Source organism: Pelophylax lessonae (genome assembly GCF_965119305.1).
Source record: "Pelophylax lessonae genome assembly, chromosome: 2".
Taxonomy (NCBI): Eukaryota; Metazoa; Chordata; class Amphibia; order Anura; family Ranidae; genus Pelophylax; species Pelophylax lessonae.
Window position 1 is genome coordinate 595907257 of NC_138769.1, and position 16381 is coordinate 595923637.

General features: G+C 44.7%; 1 protein-coding gene across 1 annotated transcript in view; it reads left to right on the forward strand.

Annotated features, from left to right (window-relative positions):
- Positions 1 to 2010: 2010 nt before the first annotated feature.
- The window catches only part of ITGA5 (integrin subunit alpha 5), a 148759-nt gene continuing 134388 nt past the window's right edge, over positions 2011 to 16381 (forward strand). The window contains exon 1 of the mRNA XM_082244586.1: positions 2011 to 2253. Within this exon, the coding sequence (XP_082100712.1) occupies positions 2078 to 2253 (176 nt within the window). The 5' untranslated portion in view covers positions 2011 to 2077. The remainder of the gene's footprint in view (positions 2254 to 16381) is intronic.

Below are 16381 nucleotides of genomic sequence, written 5' to 3' on the forward strand. Positions count from 1 at the left end.
CGGGCTTTGGGCATGGTGCAGGAGAATCCGGGGCTGCGGGCATGGTGCAGGAGAATCCGGGGCTGCGGGCATGGTGCATGAGAATGCAGGGCTGTGGGCATGGTACAGGAGAATGTGGGGCTGCGGGCATGGTACAGGAGAATGCAGGGCTGTGGGCATGGTGCAGGAGAATGCAGGGCTGCGGGCATGGTGCAAGAGAATGCAGTGCTGCGGGCATGGTAGAGGAGAATGAGTGGCTGCGGGCATGGTGCAAGAGAATGCAGTGCTGCGGGCATGGTAGAGGAGAATGCGGGTCTTCAGGCATGGTAGAGGAGAATGCAGGGCTGTGAGCATGGTGCAGGAGAATGCAGTGCTGCGGGCATGGTAGAGGAGAATGCGGGTCTTCAGGCATGGTAGAGGAGAATGCAGGGCTGTGAGCATGGTGCAGGAGAATGCAGTGCTGCGGGCATGGTAGAGGAGAATGCGGGTCTGTGGGCATGGTACAAGAGAATGCAGTGCTGCGGGCATGGTAGAGGAGAATGGAGGGCTGCGGGCAAGAAAATGCAGTGCTGCGGGCATGGTAGAGGAGAATGCGGGTCTGCAGGCATGGTACAAGAGAATTCAGTGCTGCAGGCCTGGTAGAGGAGAATGCGGGTCTGCAGGCATGGTACAAGATAATGCGGGGCTGCGGGCATACTACAGGAGATGCAATGCTGCGGGCATGTACCATGCCCACAGCACTGCATCTTCTGTAGCATGCCTGCAGCCCCGCATAATGGCAGGTAGTATTGTGGCTGTGGAGCAGTCTCACTAACCTGTTTCCAAAGGCGCCTGAGGATTTAAAAATGGCGCCGCCCGACGCCAACACGCCACCGCGGCCGTGGCCGGCCTGACATGCACATGGCGCATGCGCCGCTCGGGAAAACTCGTACACGTTTGGCTATTCCCGGAAATAGCCGAACTTTTGCGATCTTTACTGAGCGGCGGTCAGGCCGGCCGCGGACCTTTTTTTTATTTTTTTATAATAGCCGAAGAAGAGAAGAGGTGGCTATGGGCCGCCCCGCTCTAGTGCCGCCTGGGTCCCATGGTCCCACCGGGATCCATGGTAGGTCTGGCCCTGCTGCCATCAGTCCGGATGTGGCCCAGAAGTTGTTTGACAGTATGCCAGGGCGAAATGCAGAGGTCTTGAAAAAGAAGGGTTAACACTGCAAATATTGACTCTGCATAAACGTAATGTAATTGTCAATAAAAGCTTTTGGCACTTATGAAATGCTTGTAATTATATTTCAGTATCCCATAGTAACATCTGACAAAAAGATCTAAAAACACTCGGTTCAAACTTGTGCGATCACAGACATCTCATGTGATTGCTGTGTAGATCCCATGCAATGTCTGTGCGATGCCAATTCACCTGAACTATATTGCTGAAATCGCATCACATTTGCACCAAAGTGGCACAGTGCCCATTTTTTGGTCCACACTGGAATCGGATCGCATGTGTGTTCACACCTTTACAATCCGATTCTTGCACCATTTCACAGTTCGCACTGCGATTTACAAACTTATCTGGCGGTGTCATTGCTTTTACATTGACACCCCCGGTGGTTCAGAGATTTCAGTGTGAACCAGTGTGCGATTCAGCTGCGGATCCCGTATCGCATCAGTTTGAACCGGAACTTAAGCAGCAGACTTTGTGAAAATGAATATTTGTGTCATTCCCAAAACTTTTCTCCAGGACTGTATCCCCCCTCCCCCCAGGTGCCCTGACTTTCCTCCCATAGACTTTGCTGTGCAGTGAGTGTACCTTCTTCCCCTGCAGTCAGTCACACGTATCATTCAATTATCAGCTCAGAAGACAAAGCCATCCCCAGTAATGACATTAGAGCCGAGCCTGTGGGATGCACACTGAGGGAGACCTAATGAAATCCACATCCATCCAGCACTAAGAGGCGTGTCCATAGAGGGAAGGGGGCGGGACCATCCGCTGCAGCTCGCTTGGGCGGGGCTTCTTCTTCATTGGAGTAGTTTCTTTCTTTTTTTTTTTTTTTTGGTGCTTCAAAGTAAGTGAGCGATCTGAGTGTTCCCGGTGTTGTCTCACATGTTCCTCCCAGCCATGCCGTGCCCGCTCCGTACCCCGTCTATCCTGCTACTCATCCTCCTCCTCAGCCCGATCCATGGATTTAACCTGGCGGTGGATGAGCCCGCTACTTACTCCGGACCCCGGGGCAGCTTGTTCGGCTTCTCGGTGGACTTCTACCTACCGGACCCGCAGAGGTGAGTGCCGTGTATTGGAGGAGGGTGCTCCGGGGATCGGAGTCCTGTGTGTGGATGGATGGATGGGGGGAGCCCCTCCCGCCCTCATCTGTTCCGTTATATCCGCTCCCTTCTTCTTCCACATCTCCCTCCGCACCCCAAATCTCACTTCTCTACTTCCCTCCTTACAGAGCACGCATGTCCCCCCCTCCTCCCAATATACATTCACACTGGTGTCCCCCCTAATATTCATTCACACTGGTGTGTGTCCCCCCCCCCAATATACATTCACACTGGTGTCCCCCCCCCCCCCCCTAATATACATTCACACTGGTGTGTGTGTCCCCCCCCCCAATATACATTCACACTGGTGTCCCCCCCCCCCCCTAATATACATTCACACTGGTGTGTGTCCCCCCCCCCTCCTCCCAATATACATTCACACTGTATGTCTGCCTACCCCCCCCCCCCCCCCCAATATACATTCACACTGGTGTGTGCCCACCCCCCAAATACATTCACACTGTATGTCTGCCTACCCCCCCCAATATACATTCACACTGGTGTGTGTCCCCCCCCCAATATACATTGGTGTGTGTGTCCCAATATACATTCACATTGGTGTGTGTGCCCCCCAAATACATTCACACTGGTGTATGTCTGCCCCCCCCCAAATACATTCACACTGGTGTATGTCTGCCCCCCCCAAATACATTCACACTGGTGTATGTCTGCCCCCCCCAAATACATTCACACTGGTGTATGTCTGCCCCCCCCCCAAATACATTCACACTGGTGTATGTCTGCCGCCCCCCCCAAATACATTCACACTGGTGTATGTCTGCCGCCCCCCCCAAATACATTCACACTGGTGTATGTCTGCCGCCCCCCCAAATACATTCACACTGGTGTATGTCTGCCCCCCCCCAAATACATTCACACTGGTGTATGTCTGCCCCCCCTCCAAATACATTCACACTGGCGTATGTCTGCCCCCCCCCAATATACATTGGTGTGTGTCCCAATATACATTCACACTGGTGTATGTCTGCCCCCCCCCCCAAGTACATTCACACTGGTGTATGTCTGCCCCCCCCCCCCCAAGTACATTCACACTGGTGTATGTCTGCCCCCCCCCCAAGTACATTCACACTGGTGTATGTCTGCCCCCCCCCCCAAGTACATTCACACTGGTGTATGTCTGCCCCCCCCAATACATTCGCACTGGTGTGTGTAACCCCCTCCTCCCAAATACATTCACACTGGTGTATGTCTGCCCCCCCAAATACATTCACACTGGTGTATGTCTGCCCCCCCAAATACATTCACACTGGTGTATGGTCCCCCCCTCCTTACAGCTTGGCAGGCATTGCTTTTGTCTGGAGAGGGATCCCATTCACCCATCTGGATGAGATTACCTGCTGATGACCCAACTCTGCCTTCTCTACAACAGCAAACTTCATTACCTTGTCTGACTCCACAGAGCCCCTCTATTGTTGTCTCAGCACAGATCTCTGTTTACCAACAACACCGGAGATGGGATACTTTTCATTTACACTATTGTTACATTTATCTTTTTCTAAAGTCCTTAAGGGGGTAATAAACCCAAGTAGAAAAATGTATTCTATTGCAGCTTCCAGGTCTGGCCATGCATGGATCTTTCCTCTTTTTTCTTTTTTGATCAGCCAGCAAATGAATTCCCCCCCCCCCTTTCCCTCATTACATTCACACTGGTGTATGTCTGTCCCCCATTACATTCACACTGGTGTATGTCTGCCCCCCCCCCCCTTCCTTTCCCTCCCGCCACACAAGTGAGGTGGATGGGGGAATCCTCCCTGCTGTGCTATTGTACTCTGACAGAGGGGACTCCTCCACTGTCAGAATACACCAATCAGCCCTTCAACTGATTGGCTGCAGATGCTGATCGCATGAAAGTTTTCCAACGTCCCGTTCAAAAGGAGTCAAACATTATATCAACTTTTATCTCTAAATAGATTTTCCATAGATATATGGATCAACATTCAGTTGGTTCTTGCCGAAGGGGCTGAAGTTCAATCCATTGATGGCCAGATTTGGGGGTCACCATACATGTTCTAATTCTCATACACTCCTTTAGATTTACTACAATCATGGAATATGAGGGCCTACCTAATCTAACCAATCAATGTATCCGGACAGGCTGGCCCCTCCACTACATAGTTATTGGTAGGTCTATAGGAGATTGTACAGTAGACTGTGTGGTGAGCTTTAGATGAGGTGGCTGCATTAGTTTTCATTTTTTTTTCCCACCTGGTAATCTGGTAAATAAGTCCAGCAAAAGTGACAGAGGGATGGGACAAACTATTTAACACTTACAGGGGTGCTCACAATGATCAGCTTTTATTTTATGTAAAATGGTTACCCCCAAATGCAAAAAACTGTTGCTGTGATTGCTGGAATTCAGCTTTAAATTGTAAGACTAGCAGATTTAGATGGACTTGACTAACAATACCCCTCCCAGACTGACAATGCTGCCATGCAAAGGTGTCCATCCAGTCTGAGAGGAAGGGTGTTACTGGCCAGGTTACCAGGTGGAAATAAAGAAAAAGAGAACTAATGCAGCCACCACATCTAAGAACTGGTAAGCTGCAATATATTTCATTTTTATTTGTGGGTATACTTCTTTAAATTTCTCAAGTTAGTGAGGGACCTGCCCCCTTTTTTCCAAACTTCCTTTAAACCCAAGAACAAAAATAGGCCGCATTTCAGCTTACCCATCCTTAGATGTTGTGGCTGCATTAGCTTTCTTTTTTTTATTTTAACCTGGTAGTCCTGCCACTAACACTACTTGTCAAAGGGTGACCTCAGTACTCAACAGTATTGTCCCCAAAAGACAGAGTTAGAAATAAATAACATTGGGACTATAAAACACCTCCCTCTCTTCTCCATAAAAATAGGGGGGGGGGGGGTGTTTTGTGGTTGATGGAAATAGCAGGGAGCAATGCCAGCTGATAACAGTCCAGAGTCAGAGAGTACAGAAAGTTATCAACTCACAAGATTCCTGGCTGGATAAACAGTTTACTATGCAGTTGTCAAAGAGATATATTAAAATGCTTTGAGTAGCATATTTAACATACTATAAAATAGAGCAAACAATATTATTATTACTTGTTGGAGTAACCGTCATTTGTGTGCCAGTTGACAATTGGGCTTCTGTGGGATAACTGGACAGGAAGTAAGGTGTGTGTGTGTGTGTATTCTATGGTTTCCCCATACAAATATTACAGTCCTTGTAAAGGTATTTAAATCAATATCTGAAGGCTAGTTCTGATGGGTTACTTGTATAAAGCCAGAAATAACTTCCCTTTGCCCTCTCTTCCCTTTGCCCTCTCTTCCCTTTGCCCTCTCTTCCCTTTGCCCTCTCTTCCCTTTGCCCTCTCTTCCCTTTGCCCTCTCTTCCCTTTGCCCTCTCTTCCCTTTGCCCTCTCTTCCCTTTGCCCTCTCTTCCCTTTGCCCTCTCTTCCCTTTGCCCTCTCTTCCCTTTGCCCTCTCTTCCCTTTGCCCTCTCTTCCCTTTGCCCTCTCTTCCCTTTGCCCTCTCTTCCCTTTGCCCTCTCTTCCCTTTGCCCTCTCTTCCCTTTGCCCTCTCTTCCCTTTGCCCTCTCTTCCCTTTGCCCTCTCTTCCCTTTGCCCTCTCTCTGTGTCCATTTGGGGAGTTTTCTCCTTCATTCCCAGGGAAGTGAGTAGAAATCCCTTGTGCACAGTTGCTGAAATAAGTGTCCCTGAAGGAAGATCCACCATCACCCCCGTTCTGGTGACAGCTGTAAAATGTTGGGTTTCTCAGCATTTTTCTGTTTGATAGGAGAAATAGTATAACTCTTCCCAGAGGGGACCTAATGAGGTTTTAAATACCCTGTAATAAAAAGTTAGCTGTGTTGAAAAATATTATTTGTTTATTTGTATTCATATAAAATGTTTACTTTCAATATAATCCTGAAACCTTTCTATAGTTATCCATTTTGTTTTCTTTCAAAGAATGAATGTGTAACTTGTGTTTAGTGCCTCTATGATGTCTGCCATTCTGTACTGTGTGTATTTTCCATTTGGATAGGAATAGAGAGCCGGGGATGACATGTCACCATCATGCAGTGTAAGGGTTAATTAGTGGTATTGTCCTGGCTTCCTCCCCGTCTGTTTTCAATGTAGACCAATCACTCTCCTCTCCAGCAGGACCTGGCGGTGACCAGGCTGGCGTGCTGTGCCCTCAATCAGCTGGAGCTGGGTCCCCCTTTGTGTAAGATCAGGACCTCAGGGCTTGGAGTACATTTCTTTACAGCTCAGAGCTCACATGAGGAAAGTGAGTAATAATGTTTAACAGGACACAGTTTCCTGAAACCGGACACGCCAACAGCCAGGATTGTGTCCAGCCTGTGAATGGTACCCTGAGGAATCCACAGGCAGAACTCTTCACTGGGATATACAGAATATCCAGTCTTTACAGTGTGGCTAGAGTAATGCCAGCCTTTTGTTTAGTCGTGTTGTACTGTGCTTTATACATTTTCAGTATGTCTCTCTTTTATAAAATAGCTGTATAACTGATGTCAATCCACCCCAAAAAAATGTTTAAAGTACTAAAGCCTCAGATAAAAATGCATCTCTTAGCCTATTAATTACTGGTTAGTTAATGATTACTTGCAACAATGCCACTAAACAGTTGCCTTTTTCTTTATTTGACTAGCACAGCCTAGAGCAAATTTCATGTCGGGAGCATGCAGTCTGAATGTAAATGAGCTTCCTGAGGACTACATATACCATCCTTCCTAATGCAAGCACACCCATCATTACATTGTCTCTATCCCTTTGTTCTGCCTGTGTGCATCCAATGCAAACTGTGGCTGCAGGTATTCTATTAGTGGGCATGTAAGGGTGCCTTCAGTGGGGATCAATAGGACCCTACAAGTCAAGGGGGGTACTGTGGAAATCGAGGTCAGTGATCAAGGCATTGGGTAATAAGAGTAGAGAGCGTAGCAGAAACTTCAGAAGAAGCAGAACACGGTGTAGAGTCCTAATATCAGCATCTTAAACGGGGATTAAGATAACTTTAAAGTGCACCTACAGTCAATAATGGAAGCTAATTTCTAATATAATGAAATACAAAGGTGGGAAGTTGTAATCTGGAATTCAGGAACCAGGCTTTCCAATCCAGAAGCCAGTAGGATTTATTTGGGGAGCCAACTTCACCAAATTCATTGATAACTAGAGATTGGCTTCTTGGCTATTGAGATATTTCTAGTCCTGTGTTTTTATGTTACTAAAAGACGTTAAATCTTATGCCTCGTACACACGCAACGATTTTCGGCCGACCGATCGGTCAACTTTTGTCCAGTGTTGTTGTGTTGGTTGAAATGTGCTCTAGACTGCACACTAATTTTCTCGGCCAACAAAAACCAACTTCAGAAGTGATGTCATGTGCTGGTTTACTTTCCGTGTGTTTTTTCTTCTCTGAGCATGCCCAGTCTTGCTCCTCAGATTTTTGTCTGCCGAAATCTGTACTGACTGACGGAAAATCGGCCGTTGTGTTGACGGCCAACAAAAATTTTATAGCCTGCACACCAGATTTTGTTCAGCCGAAAAGTCGGAGTCGGTTGTCGGAAGCATCATGCTAACAAGCCGACAATCGGCCTATCGGATGATGGCCGAAAATTCACAGCCAACAATCGTTGCGTGTGTACGAGGCATTAGTTAGACAACCCTTAGTTAGACAATCATTTGTCTAACTAAGGGACTTGGCACTGGTCATATGGTTTCTACCAAGGATCTTAGAGAGGTAAGTCAGGAGACTGCCTGGGCAGAAGTGAGCAGTCAGCACTACTACTTGAAGAAAAGTCTCCTGATCCAGTCTTCAAAGATCCTTGCACATGATTGAGCATTCAAAATTTATTGCGTATTTGATTGTGGGTAATGAAACACCCATTGGCTTCATTTGTCCCTCCTGGGACTCTGGTGGCCAGATCTCTTCAGCTGAGTTGACAGGTCTTCTCAGCTGCAGCTATGATGGGGATCTGACAGGTCTTCTCAGCTGCGGCTATGATGGGGATCTGGATCTGTTTCTTTTTGTTGAATTCTTTAACAAACAGAAGCGAGACCCTAGGGAGCTTTCAACTTTGGTAGGAGGCGCTCACTGCCGGAGTCTGTAAGAGACATAAGAAGGCAATGGGAAATCCCACCCTCCTCCTATTCTCCACCCATAACTGTACTTTTGGATGGGCTGACTTTTTATTCTTAACATTTCCTTGAACCTGAAACCACTCTGCTTTATCCTAATACTGCATGATTGGATGTCAGTGATACAATTATTTCTTATACGCCTCATTGCTTTTGAAGGTTCAAGAAGTCACTGACTTGGACCAAGCATTGAGGTTCATGTATAAACCTGCATTCAGATAACCTTTTTGTAAGAGGAAACTTCATTTTATCAGCCTCGTGTAACCTGCGCGTGGAAATAGATCCGATTGACTCATATTTCTCAGGTTCTTGTACATGTTTTAATTGTTTATGAAATAGAGTAAGACCACAAAGAATCCATTTACACAGCTCAATGCAAATCATATGTTTGTGTGTGTGTGTGTGTGTGTGTGATATATTTTATTTTTTTTACTACCAATTACTTCCACTGGAAGTGCATATAAGTAAATGTTTGATTTTTGCTTGCAGTTCTTTGTGCCCAAGAATTGACTCTTCCCTTTTTGTGATCCCAGGGTCATGTAAAGGCTTTCTGGTATGATTTTAGCAAAGATCTCTGGGACCAGCAATAGCTGCCAACCAGATAACCTAAAGAGTTACCTTAATTGTATCAAAACTCTGCAGTACTGCGGGAGGCAGTCTTGGTCATAAGCATAATATGGTCATCGAGGTACCACCCGTTGATGAGTTGGCCAATCTGGCCGTTTTCAACCAGAATTGGTGCCAATCTCATAAATGAGGTATCTGTGGTCAATACCATCTGTTAAAATCAGGCAAAATAGTGTTTGTCTAATTTGTATTGCTTTCCCCTGTTACGGCAGCATGGCATCCACATAACCTCAGTGCAAATTATTTCCCTAAATATCATTCTACCCTTTACCTAAAGTTGACAATGTAATATTCTGCAGCTGAACAGCCATTAGACGAGGTGGCTATGTAAGTTTCTTTCCCTTTTTTTTACCCGTTAATCTTGTCGGTAACACATCATGTCCTAGGGCAGTGTTTCTCAACCTTTTTTCAGTTAAGTTACCCTTTAAAAACTTTGGACAATCTTGAGGCACCCTTTAAAAATTAGGGGCAGTCTAGAGCAGGGGTCTTCAAACTATGGCCCTCCAGTTGTTCAGGAACTACAATTCCCATCATGCCTAGTCATGTCTGTGAATGTCAGAGTTTTACAATGCCTCATGGGATGTGTAGTTCTGCAACAGCTGGAGGGCCGTAGTTTGAGGATCCCTGGTCTAGAGTCACCCCATTCTAAAATGTAAAAACTTTTCTAATAGTTTAACATAATGCAGCAACATCCACAAGTCCAAGTAGGACACTCAACATTAGAGGTGATTTGCCTGGGCACCCTGGTTGAAAAAGGCTGTCCTAGGGTGACAGTTCTCACTTTAGTATACTTCCATCTATGGAGCAGCAACATTATCACCCTAGGGCAGAAAGTGTTAGAACTACAGATCACCTCCATCTCTTCTATTTTATCATTGGGGGGGGGGACCCTTCTGTAGCCCACAGAAGTGAACTGAGAAGGGTTGATAACACTGATTTCATTTAGGTGCAATGCAGCCAGCGTTCCAAGGAAGTTAGGAGATCACTGGAGATGGGATGTACTGGAAGAATGGGGACATGTGCAGGGGAGGACTGGGACAGGGAGCAGGGGGGCAATTGCCCCCTGGGCCGCTCTGATGCCCTGTAAAAAGGCTGCACTGCTTCTGCCACAGACATGCCTAAAGGATTCCTGGTGAAGAAAAGTAAAAAGTCCCCGCTGCTGACCTACTGAGTGCAGGATGAAGACAAGGACAGAGCGCCCCGCCCCCCCCCCCCCCAGCATGGATGGTGTAAACTGTGTCTGAGCAGAGTCCGGTTCCATGCCCCACTGGAGATTCTCCCCTGTCCCAGCTCCCCCTAAACTGTTCCCTGCTGGTTGGGATTTGGTCAGTGGGTAGAGAGTACCTGGAGCGGAGCTTCAGCATGGAATGGGGGTCAGAAGGAGGCCGGGAAGAGGAAGAGTGGGGGGGGGCCGAGTCACTGCACCATGGGTCTCTGGATTGTACTTGCCCCCTGGGCTGAAAGTTGCCAGTCAGCCCCTGGACATGTGGACGTTTTTGAGAGAATTTAAAGGACCATTGTCCTTTTTAGTACAATCGTCCTGTATTTTTTCATCCCACCCACCTGAGAATACTTCCCTTCCTCTTCAAGTTCTTTTTTGTACACACTGCAGCTGTATTCATTTTACTGACACTGGATGGTCCATACTCATTGGAGGTCTTCAATCATCCCATAGGGTTCGATTCATCTATAGGGAATGGATTGGATTGGGCCCCATCATGCATGTGCAATAAAAAAAAAAAAAAGCGGACGTCGGTTTTCACTGCAAAAACTGTGTATCGCTGGTCGGGGCCACACAGTGAATATCTTGGCAACTGGGAGTAAGTTAAGACTTGTGCAGGCTGCACACAGGGGGATTAAGTGACAACTTCAATAAAATGTCTCCATGTTCCCCTATCCTCCAGGGGCAACATCAGACTCTGCCCCATGTCATCCTGGTGACATGTCAGGGCTAAGCTGACTAAAGTGAATCATTATTTTTAGTAAAGTGACTCAAGAGTACCTTGAATGGTAGAGTGACTCAATGTATACATCTAAAAAGGGGTAATGACTTTCCTTCCACTTTTATCTTTTTGCTGCTCTAATCATTTGCAGTCTTTCATGTTGCCTTGTCTGTCTTTTGACATTGTTACAATTTATGGCCTCACTGTGCATTGCAGTGTTTGAGCACCTGTTGAAGATCTACCTCAATGTGTGGGATCAACATGTTCGCATTGGCAGCTGTGTGATTTTCATTGCTTTAGGACAAAGCAAAGCATATTCTGTCTTGCCTCTTCTTTTAAACCCACTTACCTGAGCAATTTAGTTTAAAGAACTGTGTAAGCTATGAGTCACTCAATTTGGAGTTTTACAGTGTGCCGAGAATTGGTGAACAGTAGGGAAATCCCATCCTAGACAATGACTTTGCTCCCAGGAGTAATTGGCCAGGTTACCATAAAGCCTATCCTTTACATATTTTGCATATACAGGGTAAAGTAGCATGCTTATTTAGCTTCTGTACTTTCAACTGCACATAGGCCCTTTCCTATTGATCTCTTAGCACGTGAATGTACTGCTAAGAGTTAAATGACACCCGTGCAAAGTTGCAGGGCTGAGAACTCTTCCTCTGTCTGTGACAGAGCCGATATCTGAGTGGTCAACCATTAAGCACCATTGCTATCTTATAGAAAGAAAGGTGAGGAGCCACATGCTTTCTCCATACTTGGGAAGTACCAGGTATTTCGAGCAGTACAGATTGTTGGTAGGAAATGAGTAAGTGTAGCTGGTAATTGTTTCAATCCACTTTTGTTGAGAAAAAAAATTCCCCTCTGGGTTATCTATGTACATTACAAGGATTTGAACCAATTTTGTTGCAGATTCCTACCCTTTTATTATTCTAAAGAAATCACCTTTTGTTCCTCTGTGCTGAGTGGGTCTAATGGGAGGGGTTTCATAATTATCTATCCGCTGTGGCAATAGCAGGGCTCTTAGGAAAGATGCTGGGCCTGCATCCCTTTAGACGTGTTCCTATTGCAGGGCTTGACAAATTTGCCTGTAATCTAGGAGCCAGCTAAAAAAGTTAGGAGCCAGTTTTTGGAACCAGTTTTTATATATATATATATATATATATATATATAATTAAAGAATTGGAAAAAAAATACTTTTTTTTTATTTTTTTTTTTTAATAATTAAAAAAAATAAAATAAATTATTTATTTTTTTTACATTTAAAAAATAAATTAATAATAACCACACTCCCTGTCCACTTACCTTTAAGCAAAGGTAACTGGACAGAGAGATGAAGCCTTAAACTTCCCTCTCCTCTTTGGAAGAGGAGATGGGAAGGCATTGAGAACATGCATTACTCCCGGCCACCACAAGAGGGCGCCAGTTCCCCTAGCCTCTCATCTCACAGAAGAAGGCTGAAAAGCTGGGGCCTCAATTTTTGGACGGTGCGGAAGTCAGTGCACTCAAGGAGGAGGTGAGGGGCGCGAAAGGGACAGGACACCTACTGCAGGGCACCCCAGGCGCCAGGTAGCGAATTCTAGTCGCAAATGCGACCTGGCACCCGGGGTTTGTCGAGCCCTGTCCTATTGGGAGTATCTCCCCAAAAATGACTTTTGTTGCAGGGGGTGCCAGAAATCTGACTTGTATCTTAGGCAGACTTCTGGGAAATTGGTGAGCCAATCACACAAGCAGGAAATGTTTCTGGGGTGTAGTCAGTATACATTCTGTGTACAGAACTGCTCCAGGTAGCCATATTGCATTGCATATTCAGAAAATTGCAACAGCTGCAGATTGAAAAGGAAAGGTCATTTTTAATAACCTTCAAGTACAATATGACTTGTCGCAATTTTATACGCTATATTTTTTCTTTATTTGCAATTTTCTCCCCCTCACGAAAGTAGAGTTGCCCTTTAAGGTTGGCCTGCTTGTATGGGTAGTGCTTTGCAGTAGAAATAAACAACTATGCCTCGACTTCCCCATATTGTCAGTTTACAAATGGTTTCAACTATTTGGATACAAGTAATAAAAAGATTTTCAAGATCTTTTATTGATTTGAATTTTGATATGCATATATTTTATCTGTACATTATGTAAAGTCTTGCAGCCTCTATAGACTGTAATCTATGGTGCCGCCTTATCTGTCATTTTTTTTGCCCCAAGCTGGTGTCGTAAGGTTATCTGTTAACTGTACACAGCACTACACTAAAGTCCTCAAAACATTTGAATTTTGTAACTTTTGGACTCTTTTTGTAAAGGTTCTTTTAGCTATATATGCCTTCCTACTTGTAAACCCCCCCCCCCCCCCAAAAATGACAAATTCTGAAGCCAAGAAATGGTAAAATATCGCATATAAAGAAAATATCAGCCAAGACAAACCTACATAACATAACATACTGAATAGTAGGCAACTTGGCATTTCTTTTGTGTTTTTTTTTTTTTTTTTTAATCTTATTTTCTTTCTTTTTATAAGGGAAAACCATACTGAGGGAAAATAAAAAGGCTGCCAGTGCTGACCTCCTGAATATGCCACTTGTCTGGCTGTCTTTTTGGTTTCAGTATTCTGAGTTATTTGGAAGGGTAACGTCAGAACATTGGATTCCATATGTAGTTAATGATTCATAAACTGCAAAAAAACACTGATTCAACAAGACAGCCAGGAAACTCACATTTTCAGAATGCAAAGTTAGCCATCGCCTCTTTTACTTCGAAAGATGTTTTTTTTTTTTTTTTTTTTGCTGTCTGGACCCTGTAGGAATGACTTATTTTATTTATTTCAGGTACTTGTATAGCGCTGTCAATTTACGCAGCGCTTTACATATACATTGTACATTCACATCAGTTCCTGCCCTCAAGGAGCTTACAATATAAGGTCCCTAACTCGCATACATACACAGTAGGACCTTATCTCCTCTGTCCTGGTGACCACACAGGAGATTAAAGGATTCTTCCAAACATTGACAGAAATAAAAACTGTCAGAGGTTTTAACCCTTCTCCACTGGCTTCAGAAAGTGCTGTCATTGACTTTCAGTGAAGAGTGAGCTGGAGCTGGTTTTCATGCATGCACAGTCACTTGCTGATTGAAAACAGCATCTACACAACTCCCACATGTTCAGTATGCTGTTTTACGTAAGTGACTTGAAAAAAGAAATCTGCTGTTATGACTGAGCTCCATTGAGCTTCATTTGGAATCAGTCATGGAAACATTAATCATCCTTAATGGGCTATTTCACCAAAAACTTGATACTTCGATTTTTGGAAGACACTGAGGAGTTACAGCATCAGAGTTTCTCTGGAGATCTTGTTGGTGACATCTCTGCACACCCGATGTAGTCCACTTATGGTGATGCCACTCTTCCTGTTGGATTTTGTTTGTTTATTATGTTGAATGCAACATGTGGTGCTGAAGTATGTAAGGTGTGGGGACACCAGAACCTCAAGGGGACAAGAATAGAAAGGAGATCTCACGGAGTAACCAAGGCAAGTAGGAAGCCAGAAACTAACTCTGTTCACTAGACTTCACTGATAACTAAAGTCACATTAGGTAGGCTGATTATTTTAATACACGTTATCCTAGGGCTAATGCAATGAATATAAATAGCATTATAAAGTCATTGGCATGCATACACCAGAAACTCAAGGGGACAAGAATGGAAAGGAGATCTCACGGAGTAACCAAGGCATGTAGGAAGCCAGAAGCTAACTCAGTTCACCAGACTTCACTGATAACTAAAGTCACATTAGGTAGGCTGATTATTTTAATACAAGTTATCCTAGGGCTAATGCAATGAATATAAATAGCATTATAAAGTCATTGGCATACATACCTAAATTTCTCATTTCAGTCTAATTTTTTTCTTGTTAGGCCCATGTCACACTAGCAATCAATGCAATGTTTCAACCAGCAAGTGAGCAACGCCTTAGGAGCAAGTGCTTACCTTTGCAAGCATGTTGCTGGTGGGGATGACATGGCTTATAAGACCATGTTTTCTACCACTGATTTTTGATTTTTAATGATTTGGCTCCCTTTACTAGATGAACACTGCTACATCACTCAAAATATTTTACATTTTCTCCTGGAGACTTCAAATAGAACGCAAGGCATCCTTTTTTTTTTTTTTTTCCCCCCGGTTTTTGGATTGAGTAAGGAAGGGATTATAACCCCTTTTGTTCTTTTGCCATCTGTGCCCCTTCGGGGAGATTTATCTTCACTTCCGGTCCTATAATTAGCATGCATTACCTTATGTTTTGACTGAGGGGCTCTCTTGGGGACCACCAGTCCACCAGAATTGGTGTCACCATTGGAAGATTTATTACTTTTCTGGGGACAACTTTTACTTTCAATGCTGATGATAATCAGGACAAATAGTCTCCCTGACACTGACAGCAATAAAAACTGACAGATGTTCTAATCCCTCTCCACTCTATCCAATGTTAAAGTAGTTTTGCCTTTAGGCTGCATTCACACCTCAGCACGGGCAGATTTGCCACAATTCTGCTCACGATTTTAAAGCACCAAGGTGTGAATGACAAGTCGCAGAATGCACATTTGAGATGCGATTCCTTTGAATTGTACCTAAAATCGTGGTGCGGTTCTGCTGCGTTTGTCACGCAATAAATTGCGCTGCAGTCTATTTCGTGCGAAGCTTGTCGCTTAAAAAAATGTTCAGGCACTACTTCTCAGCGACATGCTTCACGCGATGCATGTTGCCACGATTGCATTGCGATCTATGGCGGCAGAACTGCACCGTGATTTTTGGGTGCCATTCAGAATAATTGCATCTCAAATGTGAGTTCAGCGATTTGTCATTCACACCTTGGCGCTTTGAAATTGCAGCAAATCTGCCCGCTTTGCAAAATGCTGAAGTGAGAATGCAGCCTTAGTTATACTTTTAGGAGCCTGTACAGATATGAAATAATGGTATGCAAAATGTTATGTACAAACTTGATTAATTACTAAACATTCTTGCAAAACGTGAGTACAGATTATAGTAAATGTTTTATATTTCTGTCTAGAAGTAATAATTTACGAAGTGTTCATGTCTGTATAGACGCATGCTGTTCTCTGTTCTTTAATCCTAGGATTCCTTGGCTGCTCTGCAGTTTTTAAGGCTCTCTGTAGAGAGGATGAGTAATGACGCACACAGGGGCTGCTCTGATCCTCCAGGTCGTTTGTCTTGTGGGCTGTGTTCTTTTCTTGTAGCAGACATCCCCAAGACCAGCACCTTTTTCCCAGTAGGCACTGTGCGTGGTCTGCCTGGCTGGCAGCAGTTTTGACAGGGGCTGTAAAATTTTGCAGATATGACTTGGTTGTGATACCAAGTCTTTAGGAATTT